The sequence below is a fragment of the Plasmodium malariae genome (genome assembly GCF_900090045.1).
Source record: "Plasmodium malariae genome assembly, chromosome: 9".
NCBI classification, from domain to species: Eukaryota; Apicomplexa; class Aconoidasida; order Haemosporida; family Plasmodiidae; genus Plasmodium; species Plasmodium malariae.
In genome coordinates this window covers 1,584,568-1,600,662 of record NC_041783.1, presented here as the reverse complement: position 1 = coordinate 1,600,662, position 16,095 = coordinate 1,584,568, and the positions used below count along the sequence as shown (strand labels likewise).

Sequence of the window (16,095 nt, the reverse complement as noted above, 5' to 3'; positions counted from 1 at the left end):
TGTGAACTTTTTTAATACATACGTAAAAACAAATTAATTATTTTAATAAATCAAATCAGGATTATTCTTTTTTTTTTTAAAAAAAAACTTCCCCCCTTTAATTATATTATATGTATTTATTAAATATTCTCAATTTATTTTTTTCCTTTTTTGTGTAAATCAGATAACACAGATATGCAGTCATATGTGTAGCTAAATTTTAAAAAGAGAAATAAAATAAAATAAAATAAAGAAAAATATATCACCATAAAATGAGATACACTTAAGTATAATACAGTATAGTACAGTATAATACAATAAAATGAAATAGAAATAGAAATAGAAATAGAAATAGACAAAACGTGGATGTCCCAAGTTGCCATGCTTAACATTGCACAAAAGGGGCTGCCTACTTTTTGGCGTTGTGACCCGCTCGTTCGAGGTAGTACGTTAATCGATTTAAATTGATATAGTGGTAATACCCTAATAAGTTGTTTAACTTTATTTTGGTTTTATACGATTTTCCCCTTAACGAGTTGTCATTAATGCATATGTAGTTTTTCCCATCGCAAATAAAGAGATAACTAAAGGGTATGTTTTTCGAAATATTTGTATGAGAATACAGGTTACTAATATTACCTTGACCACTGGTTAAATCACTCCTTTTTTTTTCTCTTTTTATTTTTTTATGAATTTTTAATTTGAATTTTTGTATCAAATTATTAATCAATGACAAGGGATACAAACTCGCACAAATTGTTCTATGATCTTCTATGGAAATAAAAAAAGTTAGCAACACAATAGTTATTTTAATTTCGTTGAATGTGTAGGTATCAGTTAATAATATGCGCAAAATAGTTCTTAGCAATTTTTTCTTTAAGTATATCATATCTTGTTCTAAATAAACGATACTAAAATTGCTGTCATACACGATACCACAGCAGTTATCACTGCGGTTATCACAGCGGCTATCACTGCGGTTATCACAGCGGTTATCACAGCAGTTATCACTGCGGTTATCACAGCGGCTATCACAGCGGTTATCACTGCGGTTATCACTGCGGTTATCACTGCGGTTATCACTGCGGTTATCACAGCGGCTATCACAGCAATTGTTACTACGGTTATCATTTCCACTGTCACTTCCGCTAGCGCCGCCCCTACCACGTTGTCCGTCCGATTTACCCCTTTTAGCGTTAGATGTTATTATATGCTTATTAATATACACATTATTGTTAATAAATTTTTTTTCAATAGATATTAAATCTTCTAATTTTAGTAGATTTAAAAAATTACTATTGTTTGAGTTACTTAATATGTGGTTCATTTTTTTAACGTCCTCGTGAAAATGATCAAACTCGAGAATAATTGGCATTTCCATTTTATTTAAAGAACATATTTTTTCATCATTTTTTTTTAAAGCGGCTTGTTCTTTGTTATTTTTTTCCCTACCTGCACTTCTCGTAACCTCCTTATTAGCCACTGATTGTATGTTCTTATTGTTTATGCTGCTTCTACTTCTACTATTGCAGTCCTTAAGTATCAATGCAGACCTCTCTTTTGATGGAGACCCCCTTATAATTCTTGATCCGTTATATGCCTTTATATTCGAAAAAGATGGACTATAATACACCTTATCTATACACTTAGCTTCCTTATGATTTATTATATTTAGGCATAATTCTTCTTTCTGCTTACTACTATCACACACCTGGTTTTGTTCTTTACTTATTTGTAATATATTAGTTATTTTTTTTTTTTTATTTGTACCTATGTGAGCTTTAGAGGAATTCCCTAATGATACTACCTTGCGTTCTACGTTTTTTCGCCCTACTTCTTTACCTTCTCCGTCCTTGGCTTCTATTCTTTTTTTTTGCACTTTCCTTACGCTCCCTGTTGTATATTCCTTTTCTACTTTACAACTCAAGATGGGTGTTCCGTTCTCATCATGCAAAGCTTTCCCGGAACTTGGACTAGAACCCAAACCTGAGCCACTTTTTTCATAACTGCATTTTCTTTTTATCTTGTTAGAAGTGCTAGAAAGGTTCCTCTTAATATTACGACTTTTCCATTTAACACACGTACTAGAGCACGCTTCTTTTTCTATGTTAAATCGGTTACGTTTCCCCCATCCCTTTTCAATCTTCTTTCTTGTAACAACATCTTTCTCTTCATTTTTTAATTTGTTAAGGATGTACATCGAGTTGCTTGAACTCATTATACTTTCTTTTTTGTAATTAATAATAGTATCCTCACAATTATCATTATTATTATTATTAATATTATTATTATCATTATCATGATTATTATTACTATTTTTTTTTTTTTTTTTTTTTTTTACTTGACACATTTTGTCCTTTTCAGCTACATTTTTTGAAGCTTTCTTTTTTAAAACTTTTATTTTTTTCACTCCTTTCACTTGTTTTGTTTTGTTTTGTTTTGTTTTTAAATTTTCGTCTGTAATTACTATACTCGCCTTTTTTAAAACTTCCACTTTTTCCTGTTTTTCGCTCGAATAATTTCTATTCTTTATAGCATAGCTACTTTTCTCTTTTCCAATACTACTCATTCTCTTATCCTTAACTATACCCTCTTTCTTTGTCAACTTCTTTTTAAGCGTTTTACCCTTCCGCTTGGTGTTAAATGTACCGTTTGATATTTTTTCTCTTTTCAAGGTTCCCCTAAGTGTGGTCAACTGAGTGCAACTGTGAAACTTCATCATACTATTATTACCACTACTATAATCGTCAAAGTTGCTGCTAATTAGACTACTGTTGTTGCCACGAATAATAATAGCGTTGCTCGAACTAGCACGGTAGCATTGCGATGCCCTCATCAGGCTGCTCCCCTCATTTTGCTTACTGCAATAGTTTCCTTTGTATAAATTATCATTGTAATTTTCTAGGTACGCCGCACTGCTCCTTTCTCGTACATTATTTTGATAATCGGCAAATATATCGTTCGAAATGTGAGAGGCATTACTATGTTTTTTACTCTTCTCGCTACGACCCTTTTTGATTACCTCTTCACTGGCCTTCCTGTTTTCCTCTTCACTGACCTTCCTGTTTTCCTCTTCACTGGCCTTCCTGTTTTCCTCTTCATTGACCTTTCCGTTTTCCTCTTCACTATCCCTTTTATTTTCCGCTTCACTGTCCTTTCCCCCATCCGCCAATAGGTGCGAGATCTCTTCCGACTTGAAATACATGCACTCCTCTGTAATTGGGTTGTTAGCTTCAAAGTTATGTATATAATTGTTATGATGATCATAATTATGTGTATCTTTTTCAATAGTAGAATTATTGGCTACCCATAGGGAATCTTCCATCTCATAGGTATTATCATTGGTACAAATATTTCCTGATTCCTCTTTATTGTAATATTTATTACAACTGCTGTAGATGTTATGCTCATTATTATGAAGAGCGAATTGTTTTATATTGTTGGTAGTACAACGTTCAATATGGCTCTCGTTAATTAAATAATTTTTTAACATGTCTTTGCGATTTTTCTCTCTTACAGGAAAATATGTTTTTTCATTTTTGCATGTTCTCATCATCTCTTCATTCATTGAATTAGCTCTGAGAGATGTATTCAAAATTTCGTTGAAATGATTATTAGCTAAAGCACATTCACTACGCTGTCTCAAATGCTCTTGAGAAATGTTATACTTGTTATCACCAGGATTTAAGTAACATCGCCTCTTTGCATCATCACGGCCGTAGTTACCATGAATAATGCCATTACTATTGTTGTTATTATCATTGTTATTGTTACTATTGCTATTATTACTATTGCTATTACCATCTCTATTATTATTACTATCATTGTTATTACTATAGTTACTACTATTGTTACTACTATTTTTACTACTATTGTTACTATTAATATAAAGGTAATTAGAGCCAAGGTCAATGTCGTTTTTATATCTCTTACCGTCTCTTGTGTAGCAATCTTGGTAGGCTCCTAACCCCTCGGCGCTCAGCCTCGATACGCTCAATCGGTTTACACCTTCTTCCCGTTGGACAGTATACACTTTGTCAACACCATGTATTTCATTATGAGTATTATATTGTGTACTACTGTTTGCACTATTATGTGCATCTCTATGCAAATCACTATACACATCACTGTGCACATTTCTATATATATTGCTATTATATACACCATTGATGTAATAATTACTATGATCCCCCTCACCACATATGTTTAACGGAGTATCAGGAGCGTCCACATGCCCCTGGCTTCTCGCAAGACGTACATACGCCTGAGGCATTGACACGTACCCGTGCACTTTTTGCAAGTTTTTATTTCTTAGATAATTTAAAGGAATGCTTAAATTGTTTTTCATGTATTCATTTTTACATTTATTAGTACTGTTATACATGTATTGTTTATCCTTTGCATACTTAATGCATTGAAAAAGGTTACACTTAACCATCATATGATTTAATGGTGATCTGCCATTTTGTAAACATAATGCCCTTTTATGGCATCCCCCATATGCTGGACATATACCCCTATTTAAATTTGTACCTCCAATAATATTAACATGTTCATTTGGAATGAAATTATTTTCAGATGGTCTTATATATTCTGTAGGTAACTCATTTTTTCCTATTAAATTATTATGAACATTCTGAGAAGAAAAATTTCTTTCCTTCATTCCATTCATTTTTGCGCAATTCATATACATCTGATTAGTCCCTACAATGTTAGCTTTTTTAACTGTGTTGATACTTGTGTTTTGTGTTATATAACTAGGAACACTATCATGGACGAAATTAAAATTTTCTCTACTGTCTTGCACCTGTAAATTTCCACTCCTACTACTATAATTGTAGCCATGAAATGTGCTCGGATTTGTCAACTGATCTTTCACATTCTTCTTAATAATCATATTAACCTTTTTAAGACTACCGGTTCCCAAATCCTTATTGCTTGTATAGATCCTTTCTCTAAAATTATGGTTATTATACTTGTTCTTGAACGAATCATTTCTGAGTAAATTATTTCCAAATAATGGTTCTTCGTCTTTTTTTGATATAGTTCCGTATAAGTTGACCTTATCTGCGTTCATGAGGTTGGCATGTGTCCTTTGGATGCATGTTCGAAAAATGCTTTCCTTCGAAGCAGATGCTCTATTTAAATGGGCAGATTGATGCGATGAACCCAAGTACTCAGATTGCATCCCTCTCTTACTTAAATGATTGAGGTTGTTCATTGTTATGCTTTTGTTCATAAATTCTTGGGGTACTTTTTCCCCTTGAAAAAAATGATTATTGAAACATTTTATGTTCATACATTTTCCCGCCTTATCAACTTGTGCTTTTTCGTTGGTATTTTTCAAAACTATTTTCTTCTGATAAGTAGCATTATTTCTTATACAAGAAATGAAGTCATAATTGAAGTTCTGCTTAATTAATGAATTGCAATGTGTGTTTCTATTAAGCGAATAATTTGCAGTTGTTCTTCTGGAGCTACTACTTAAACTTCTATTACATCCGAACCAGCCTATATTCGGAGCGTCATATATGTCATACATTGTTTTGTACGTTTTTTGCAGTTCATTAGTATAATACTTATCCCTATGTTGATTAGGTGTATTTCCTTCCATAGATGAAATATTTGCATAATTTGTTACTTCTTTACTTTGCGCAAATAAATTATATAGAGGGTTGATTAAATACTTGTCAATGATACTGGATCTTACCCTCTCTATCTTTTCACTATTAATCATATCATTTCCGCTTCCTCTAATGTTTTCATTGCTATTACTTCTACTTCTGTTACTATTTACACATTTTTGATGCGTAGGTTCATACTCCCTCAAATGAGTATTTGATTTATCTACACCGTTATTCATACTTGTATCTTTCTTTGCGACGTGCCCACTATTCGTATCTTCATAACAATTTATATATATCCTTCTACTACTTGAGTGTTCATGCGCTTCTTCATTATTACTCAAAGTTATGTTTTTCATTCTGTTATTTGAGTCTCTAGATAGTTTACGATTAAATTCCATTACGTCTTTATTTAAATTTATCCTCTCTTTTGTGTTTACAATCTTACAAAGATGATTATTGTTTAACATCATTTTCTCAGTTTTGTCAGACCTCAAAACTTGCGCATTTTTTGCACCCTTCAGATGAGGAGTACTACCAATATGCTCATCTTGGTTGAAATATATCCCATTATTGTTGTACATAAGTTTTAATATGATTTCCTTTTCACTCACATTTCTCCGACTATTCATACATTCTGCTAATTTTCTACTATTCGCATAATTTGTTTTTTTTACAGTAAATATAGGATTATCTGATGTTTTAAGAATATTTTTGTATTGACAACGTTGTATGTTTTCCTTTGACTCCTCATCATGTACACTATTTATATTGTTCATATCACAACTACTATGTTCAGTACCTTCCTCTTTTTTATATGCTACGTTATTACTGGGAATGCTCCAACTATTACTAATGGTACACACTGCATTTGCTATCTCTTTATATTCATTTTTTGGAGAGAATGAACTCTCATATTTTCTCTCGATTTTTTCCTCCCTTCCGCCGCTTTCTGGGCTTCTTTCGCTTCCTTCACTTGTACCACTCCCATCAATTCCTTTACTTGTCCTGCCTTCTCCCCTTTTTTTCCATTTCTTCTTTTTTTTCTTTTTCCCCATCCTCTCCATTTCACACTTTCTATATGTTACTAAATCGTTGTTATAATTTAAATTATCATTTTTCCTTTGTGAAGAATTCATAACCTTATGATACTCATTCGAGTTTGTAGAGATATAACTATCTTCATCCCTTATACCATCATGGTATAAATAATCATTTATATTTGACACATTACAATCACTGTTAAATATTCGTTCATTTTTATTATCCTCGTCTTTCATTTTAGTTCCTTTATTGTATATATTGTCTTCTACCCATATTTCAACATCAGAAAATTGGTCAAACACGTACTCCTTTTGGACCCTCCCCGCGTGCTTCCCATTGTTATGGTAGGCATCCTTTTTACTCCTATCGCACACACGTCTATGGATTTTTCGTGTATCTCTCTTTCCTGTACCATCTGTTTCTAGCAGATGATTTCTCCCAGAATGGCTGTAATTTTCCCTTTTATCATAAATTCCCTTATCACTTTTTACAGTATTAACATTTGTAATCATTGAGTGTACATTATTTGAAGGTAACCCATTCGTGTTGTACTCATTAGTAGTAGTACCTTCAGTAGTGCAATTTTTACTTTTAGCACTTAGTTTCCCTTTACATCCTTTCCTTTTATTACTAAAAGAAATACTATTTTTTAATAGCTGTGCTTTATGTTTTAAGGTGATAAAATCGTCTTTTATGCTGTAGCTTTTGAGCTTCTTCATACTATAGAATATTTCTAAGCCTTTCTGTCTGCTTTCTTTTTTACCAATATAGCTAGTTTTTAGTACCTCTTCATTACCCTTCTCTGCGGAAATATATTCTGAGTGTAAGTTTAAAAAAGAACTAGCAGCCTTTTTTATTTTGTTATTTTTAAATTTTTGCAATATATTAATTTTTTGAAAAAAGCTTTCTCTTTTTTTTTTTACCTTAGAATTTTCCATTTTATATGCTCGGTAATTCATCGCGTGTTCGCTACTACAATTGCCATTATTACTGTTATTTCTACTTTTATCACTACTGTTATTTCTACTTTTATTACTATCGATGTTACTAATGTTGTTACTACAGCTTCTACTGTAATTGTCTATAAGTTTAGATATCACCTCATTGTTTTCTCTTTTTTTCATCCCTACAGACACATGCTCGTCCTGCAGTTTTTTTTTTTTTCTTCCTCGTACATCTACTTCTTGTTCTTCTTGTTCTTCTTTCTTTTCTTCCTCATTCTCTTCATCTTCGTCCTCTTCTTTTTCTTCTCTCCTTTCTTCACCTTTTTTTTTATCATCTCTTGATCTTTCAACATATGAGTCATTATCTGTAGAAATTACGCTTTCATATAAGCTATCCCTCTTTTTGCGTTTTTTAAAAAATGAAAAGAAAGAAATAGATTTAGACCTTGCTTTATTCTCCTTTGTATATTTATTAGCATTTTCGTGGAACGTTTTTTTTAGCATTTTGTTTATTTAATACTTATAGAATATTATTAACAAAAAGAAACACATAGATACGTAAATAGGCATGTATGCATATATACCTGAGTACGTTTGCACACATACGTATTTGTATGTATGTATGTATGTCTGTGTGCATATATGTATATATATACATATATACATATATATATGTGTATTTATATAAACCTAGATTAACACAATTTCATCCTTTTTAGGTGAAACAGTAATAGAAGCGTTTTTTCTTAGAAAGTGTATGGGGGATTTATGAGTAATTTATAATTAATGTAATATAAAAAATAAAATATATAACCACATTGGTATGTACATATGCTCATAAGTAGGCAAACGTAAATGCATACGCACAAATATATGCTAATTAGTAAATATACACATATACTGTTCATATATATATTTGTGTGTAAATGTATAAAATAAGGTGTATATGCTAATTTATGCATGTACGCAAATAGGACTCATTAGCAGTCTTACTAAGCAAAAAGAAATAGTCTTAATGCTATTTCATATGAGTATTCCGGACAGTCATATTATTTTTTAATTTTTAAAAAATACATAAGCTTAAACAATTCATAACGCGCTGTATAGTGAACTCTTTTGCTTTTGCATTTGATTTTGCCTTTTCCAAGTATGAGTATATAACAATTAATTTTTTGAAATTTTTGAAATATGTACGACCTCAATGATAAAGTTTTCAAACCAAAAATAATTTTTCAGTGCATTTAATTATTTTTATACTTTGGATTGAAAAACGAATAAATAAATAATTATATATACATATTAGTATATATTAATAGGAAATGCGTTCTTTTGAAAATGGGAAAAAATAAAAAAATAAAAAAATTTTACAACGCATACAAAACAAAAGCAACACATCAAGACAAAATACCATTTTAAAAAAAAATATCCATTTCACATGAAAACAAAATTAACACGATAAATTTAGTAGTAGCAATTGTAAGAATAATATTATTCATAATAGTAATGTTTCACGCTATATAAAAACGTTACACCGACTGATGTAAAAAAAAAAAAAAAAAAAAAATATTAAAATAGTAAAATACACAATTATTATGTACATATATGTACGCTCTCGTATTTATACAAGCATACACACATGCGCCCATGTATGACGTTTCGTTTGGTATGTGTTGTCTTCATGCGTAAATTTATTTTATTCTTTGACGTTTTTACGAAGATTTTAGCTCCTTTTAGCCGAAACATTGTTTATTCTCAAACTGGAAGAGCATAAATTGTAAATATATGTATATATGTATGTGGACAGATATACGTATGTATGTATGTATTTATGTATATGTATCAAAAGAAAAAAAAACGATTTATCTTAAATGCTGGTCTTAAAGATAAATAAACGAATAGCAACTGAATAGCAACTCAAATGCACGACGTTCTTGTTTGTTCAAAAATTAATTTTCTTTTTCTTTTTCTTTTTCTTTTTTTTTTTTTTTTTTAATTATACACATTATCATGTATGCTTTAAAAATACGATTTAAACGAGGGAAAATAAACACGGCTCAATTGAAGTAATGAAAAATATATGGAATAAAACAGAATGGCGAAAAGAATTGTTTATAAAGCACAACTGCGTTAAATTATTAATTACACCTGCTACCTCTAGTAGCACTGTGTAAGTTGAGCAAAATAATGAAATGCTTAAATATATGCTTCTATTCCTAGTAGCTCCAATTTTCAAGATACACTTAAATAAATGTATCCTTTTTCGTTAATAAAAAAAAAAAAAAAAAGTTGTTATGTACAGGAAAGACTACATATGTAAAATGAATTCATCTAAGATTTGTACAAATCAGAACAGATCACTATTTTTATGTCGGTATTCATTTTCCAGTAGTCTCGATATTTTTTTAATTTTTTTTTTTTTTTCCTTTTCCTTTTGCATTATTTTTAATAGACCTAAAGGCATGAAGCGTTTTTTCCCTAAATTTATCTCTAGTCATAATTGGTTTTAAAGGAACATAAGAGTAAGGTAGTGGCTTATTTTTCTTAATAATATCCCCTTTTCCTTTCTTTGATTTATATAAATTATTACTTCCTGTAAAGAACAGATCTGCGTTCTTTTTATTTTTTCCTTTCTTATTGGACTTAAGTTTGTAGTGCATATTCTGTTTTTCATTCATTAGGTTATATTTTTTATTTATAATATCATCACTTTTCTTTTTCTTCATCTTCAAATCGTTTGAATGCAAATAGACATCCCGAATAATTATCTTTCCATCGTTACTAACTCCTACAATTTTTTCCTCATCCGAATTACTAAGACTGTCTTCTTCTTGTATATATTTTTTTTTTTCTTTATTTATATTTTTCTTGATAAAATAATTTTCACCAAATAAATTGTTTATTTCTTTTTGATTTGTTAAAGGGGGAATGATACTCAAGTTTTTTTGTGATTTTTTTAAAACACATTTTTGGATATTATAAAGTATTTCACAGATATTTTTATTATAATATATCACTTTTTTAATTTTGTTTTTTTCTTTTTTTTTTTTTTACTTAACACAATTTTATTTAATGTTTCCTTTATATATGTAGTCTCTTTTTCTCCTCTACATTGTTGTAATCTTTCAAAAAATGAATTTGCAATATATTTATTTTCATTTTTCTTTTTAATAAAGTTATTATTGCTCTTATTCTCCTTACTCATTTTCCCTTTGCTAATGCTCCTTCTTTGTTCTTTTTTACTCTTGACAAAAATTTCTCTCCCTTGGTTCTTCAATTGTTCACCTCCGTTTGTTTCAACTTCATCATTGTCATCTCTCAAATTTAGTTCACTATTATCTGAATCGTTTGATATATCTTCGTAGTGTTCTTTCGACATATCGTCTAAACTATAGTCCGATGATGCGTATAACATGTGTACACTTGGTACTCTTTTTTTTCCATTCATCTTTACAGGCATAAGCCCATTTCTCGCATCACTGTAAGCGCCATTACCACTGGTACTAACACTGTAGTTGCATTTGTCACTCCTACTGTTATTGTTACTGTTACCACTTCTATTACTTCTTCCACTTGTTTGCCTATTTGCTATTAACCTTTTGAAAATTTTTACCCCCGGTTTTTCCAGATAATTAATCAGCGTCTTCCCCGATAGGCCATTACTTGATACCTCCTCCACTTCAACCATTTTTACTGCTACTCGATCTTCTCCTATTCCTTTCACTATTGCATCCCCCTGTTCTACCAAATCATGCAGTTTTAAAATAAATTTCTCCACTAAATATGTAAACATGCGGTTCATCAAAACACTGTTAAGCAGTTTCATTAACCCCGTTATATTGCTTATCACAACATCTTTATTAAATACATCCACACATATCAAAAGAAATTTCAGAAGGACCTTTAGTACACTTTTCTCATTTTCATTCGATAGAGCTATGCACACCTTAAACAACTGCACTTGGTCCTCATAATCTATTTTATACTTCTTTACTAATAAATATAATATATATATTGCTATTTTTTTACAATTATGTTTTTGTACTAACAAACCTGGAGTCACATGTAAAAGGATATTTTTTACGTTTTCCTTTCCAATATATACAATATTTTCAAATAAATTATTTTTTCTTAATTTTGTGGTAAATTTTTTATTTATGTAAAATAATGATTTCATTATTATGGGTAATAATGCACAAAACAAATCATAACTGTAGTTTCGATCCAAACCTTTGCATACTTTTAAATATAATGTTAAATTATTTAAATAGATATAAAACTTTTTAATATATTTATTTATATTATAATTAGAAATATTTTCAAAAAAAAGAAAAATGTTCTTTCTTGTCATTATTGTAGGTAAATTATTTTCTATTATTTTGTATCCCACATATATGTTGTTATATATATTCAACTCTCTACTATTCAAACGGTGCATAATATCACATTTTTCAGAATTTATAAAACTTCTCTTATCACTACTGTTACTACTACTATCCTTTTTCATTTCCTTTAAAAAAATGTTAGCAATACACTGAAACAACGCAGAAACATTATCAAATATTAAGATTCTTGCATATATGAGTTTTTCTATAACGCTCTTTAAGTCTTTCTTAATTTTTATTTTTCTTAATTTTTCGACTCTTTTTCGTAAATTTGTTTTTTCTCCTCCCTCACTTCTAATACCTTTTTTAATTTTTTCACTTTTTCGTGTATTTTTTTTTCCCCCTCCCTCTCTTCTAATACCTTTTTTAATTTTATCTCTTTTTCGGATATTTTTTTCACCACCCCTTTTTCTTCTAATAACTTCTTTAATTTTGTTACTTGTTCGTGCATTTTTTTCTCCCCCCTCTTCTTCCTTTCGCATATCATTATATTTGTAATTATAAGATGAGTGTCCTTCCCTCTCCTCATTATCTGCATGTATCGTGTTAAATAGACTCACATCCCCCTCTACAGCTCCACTGTCCATAACCTGAAAAACGTTCGTGTTGCCATTTAGGCTATCATTATTACCATTACTATTACTACTGTTACTATTACTACTGTTACTATTACTACTGTTACTATTACTATTACTATTACTGTTACTATTACTATTACTGTTACTACTATTACTATTACTATTACTGTTACTACTGTTACTATTACTATTTATATTCTTGTCGAATTTGCCTATATCATAAACATTATTACTTTCCAAAAAAAGCGCATCCTTTTTATCTTTGCTAATATTACTGAGACCACTGAACTGGTTGGAAGTGGTGGGTAATTCATCCACAACATTACTACACATTTGAACAGATTTATAATACAAGGAGTCCCTTATGACCTCCTGTTTGTTTGTCTCATCTCCTCTCGTTAAATTAATGTGCCTATCATTACTATCATTCAATTTAGACATAAAATTTTTGCAGTTAATGAAAGCAAAATAAGATGATTTCTTCCTCAATTCAACCCCTATAAAATGAATTAACTTTTCATAATACGTAGAGCATAACTTGAGTTGTTCATATGAAAAAAAAGGGGTGAACATTTTTAAAACTAGTAGCAAGCTAATTACAGAAATTATATTCTTTTCAATTTCATTTCTTAATATATGTTGCTCTAGTATAACTATAATATCATTAAAATCTGTAGTTGACGTATAGTATAAGCACACACGTATCAAGTCGGAAAATTTCTCTATAGTCGTATGTATATTTACCATATTTTCCTGCACTAATGTAGTAGTAGATGAAAATTTTTGATTTAAACAAAAAGTTACAATAGAGACAAATTTTGGAATAAAAATTTTTAACAAATTGTCTGATATATAATTTAAAAAAAAATTATTTTTTTTTAAATTTATATTTGTGTATTTACATTTAATATTCTTCATTTTTTCAACACCTATAAAACCTGAAAAACATTCAACCTCATCATTTATTTTTAACGTAGACAAATAAAAATGCTCAAAAAAATTAATTAAAAGTGGTAATAAATTAAAATCATCATAATTTGTAAGCTTAGTAACTAATATATAAAAATCTTCAACTTTTGTTGACATGAAATAGTATAAATTAATACAATCATTCATTGACCGAGTTAAATGAATTAACACATTTTTTATATATGTCAAAAATAGTTTGCTCCTTACACTATATTTTTCTTCTTTTTCATATAAATTAATATAACACATTAATAAAGGGTAAAAAAAATTCATTACAAATTTTAAATTACCGCCGTAAAATAATTTATTTGTATCCTTAAGAATTTTATTTAATATAAATATATCCTTAGCTAATAATTCATTATTTGAAAAAAAAAAATATTCTTCGAAAAAATAATTCAAACCTAATATACGAAACGATTTTGTTAAACAACTAGTTAATATATTTTTATATGTTTCATTAACATTTGTTAGTATATAATTTCTATAATCATTTGAAAATTCAAAATACTTAATTTTTAAAAATGTTTTTACCTCGTTCATATTATTTGCATACACTTGTTGATGTTGCTCAACATGCACATTAACATATGAATTATCCTTCAAATTTTTATCCTTTCGTTTCATATATTCATCTGAAATTATCAACATATACAAACTCCATATTCTTTTTATTACATCTTCATACATACTCTTATGCTTATTATTGAACAAGTCAACAAAGTGATAAAACTCTTCATTTAGGTCATCATTTTTTTCCTTGTACAAATGAATAATTATTTTTTCATAAAATGTGAAAACTTCTTGAACAGCCATAAATAATGGTGCATGAATTAAAAAATTCTGAACAGTTAATAATTTATTTAAAAACTGGAATGAATTAAAAATAATAAAATAAGAGTACTCATATTCACATATTCTTAAAAAATCTAAAGAAAAATATAATAATACTATGTGCTGATGTATAATATGCATATTGCTAAATAAATTATAAATGATGATAAAAATGTTTTGCGTTAAAATGTTCATAGTATCTTTCACTTCTTTCAATTTTTTTTCTACTTTTAAATCCACCTTATCATAAAAAATTTCAATCATGTTTTGTATTTCAGCCTTATTATTTTTTATTTTCTCACTTCCAACACTTTTATTGTTACATAAGATGTCCATATAATTCGTTATATTTGAATGCCCATTTTTTTTCCTCTCTATCAAATGGTCAACGCCGCTTGCTCTCCCTTCGTCGTGCACGTCTTCTGCTATATCTGCTACTATATGTGCAGCGGCATTTGCTTCTACGTATGCCCCTCCATTTACTTCTACATCTGTTGCTATGTCTGGACCACCACTTAATAAGTAATATTTCTGTTCACTTTCGTTAAACTCCCTTCGCACATCGAAGCTCATACTCTCATGCAAGTGTTTTAGTACTGTAAGTAAAAGAATAGCATATTTTGATTTGGTTCGGGAACAAATATTCTTCTTTGAAAAAAAGTGGTATTTGTTCTTAAAATACACTAACATCCAGCGTAAAACGAAAAAGTTAAAAATTTTATAATTATCATCATAAGAATTGTAATTATCATTAATATTTATTAATTCATTCATTAGTTCAAAAAATATATTCAAGAATTCATGGTCATCCACATTCGTAAAAGGGAAGTTGTCACTATTTTCATCCTTTACATTTTTTGCAGTTTTTACATTTTTTGCAGTTTTTACATTTTTTGCCTTTTTTGTATTCGCTATATTATCCCCATGGTTTCCCCTCTCGTGTAGCTTTTGATATATATTAAAAATGGAACAAAAAAAAAACAAAAATTTTATTTTGTACATATATGGCAAGACATGGATAACATATTTTATAACATTCATTAATTTGCATAATACATTAAAATTGTTTGAACATTTTATAACTTTTAAACTTTTATATATATAATTAAAAAAAGTATCTACTTTATATTTTGAGCATATATTTATATTGTCATCATTTTTATCTTTTATATTTTCAGCTGAAAACCCAAGTTCTTCTATTTTCATTAATACATTTTCATGATCTACACACTTTTTAATAATACCATAAAGAATTTTATAACTAATACTTTTCAGTGTTTCATTCTTATCAAAAATTAAACAATTATTTATTATATCTGTTTCAACAATTTCTTTTTTGCTAAATAATTTTTCTTTTATACATTCAGTAGTATTTCCCCCATGTGACATATACTCATCAAAAGTGGAACTACCATTTGCGTTCCCTACACTACTCTTCCTTACGTATTTTATAATTATATTTGTTATAAATTCATTTGTTAAAATATTGCTTTTATGTATCTTTGACTGGTTCTTATTCTTTCTCTTAATTAACGACTTGGTATTCTTTATGAGACTCCTAAAGTTTCTCTTCTTGCATCTTTTAAACTTATCCATTTAGCACACCCGTGCGTGGAGATACATGCACAATGGACGCACGTATATGTAAATATGTATGTATAATTACATTTATATATGCTTACACATATATATGCTTACACATATATATGCTTACACATATATATGCTTACACATATATATG

The 16,095-nt window shown here is 29.1% G+C and overlaps 2 protein-coding genes across 2 annotated transcripts; both read right to left on the bottom strand.

Moving 5' to 3' along the window:
* Positions 1-388: 388 nt before the first annotated feature.
* Positions 389-8,095, bottom strand: PmUG01_09043500 (conserved Plasmodium protein, unknown function; the record flags this gene model as incomplete). Its single annotated transcript, XM_029005138.1, has 1 exon — positions 389-8,095. One exon carries the CDS (start codon positions 8,093-8,095, stop codon positions 389-391), a length of 7,707 nt encoding a protein of 2,568 aa, XP_028861757.1.
* Positions 8,096-9,993: 1,898 nt separating this feature from the next.
* PmUG01_09043400 (conserved Plasmodium protein, unknown function) lies at positions 9,994-15,950 on the bottom strand (the record flags this gene model as incomplete). The annotated part of the gene is given in 2 exon segments (XM_029005137.1): positions 9,994-10,623; positions 10,638-15,950. The coding sequence occupies 2 exon segments, from the start codon at positions 15,948-15,950 to the stop codon at positions 9,994-9,996; spliced, it is 5,943 nt and encodes a 1,980-aa protein (XP_028861756.1).
* Positions 15,951-16,095: the final 145 nt, after the last annotated feature.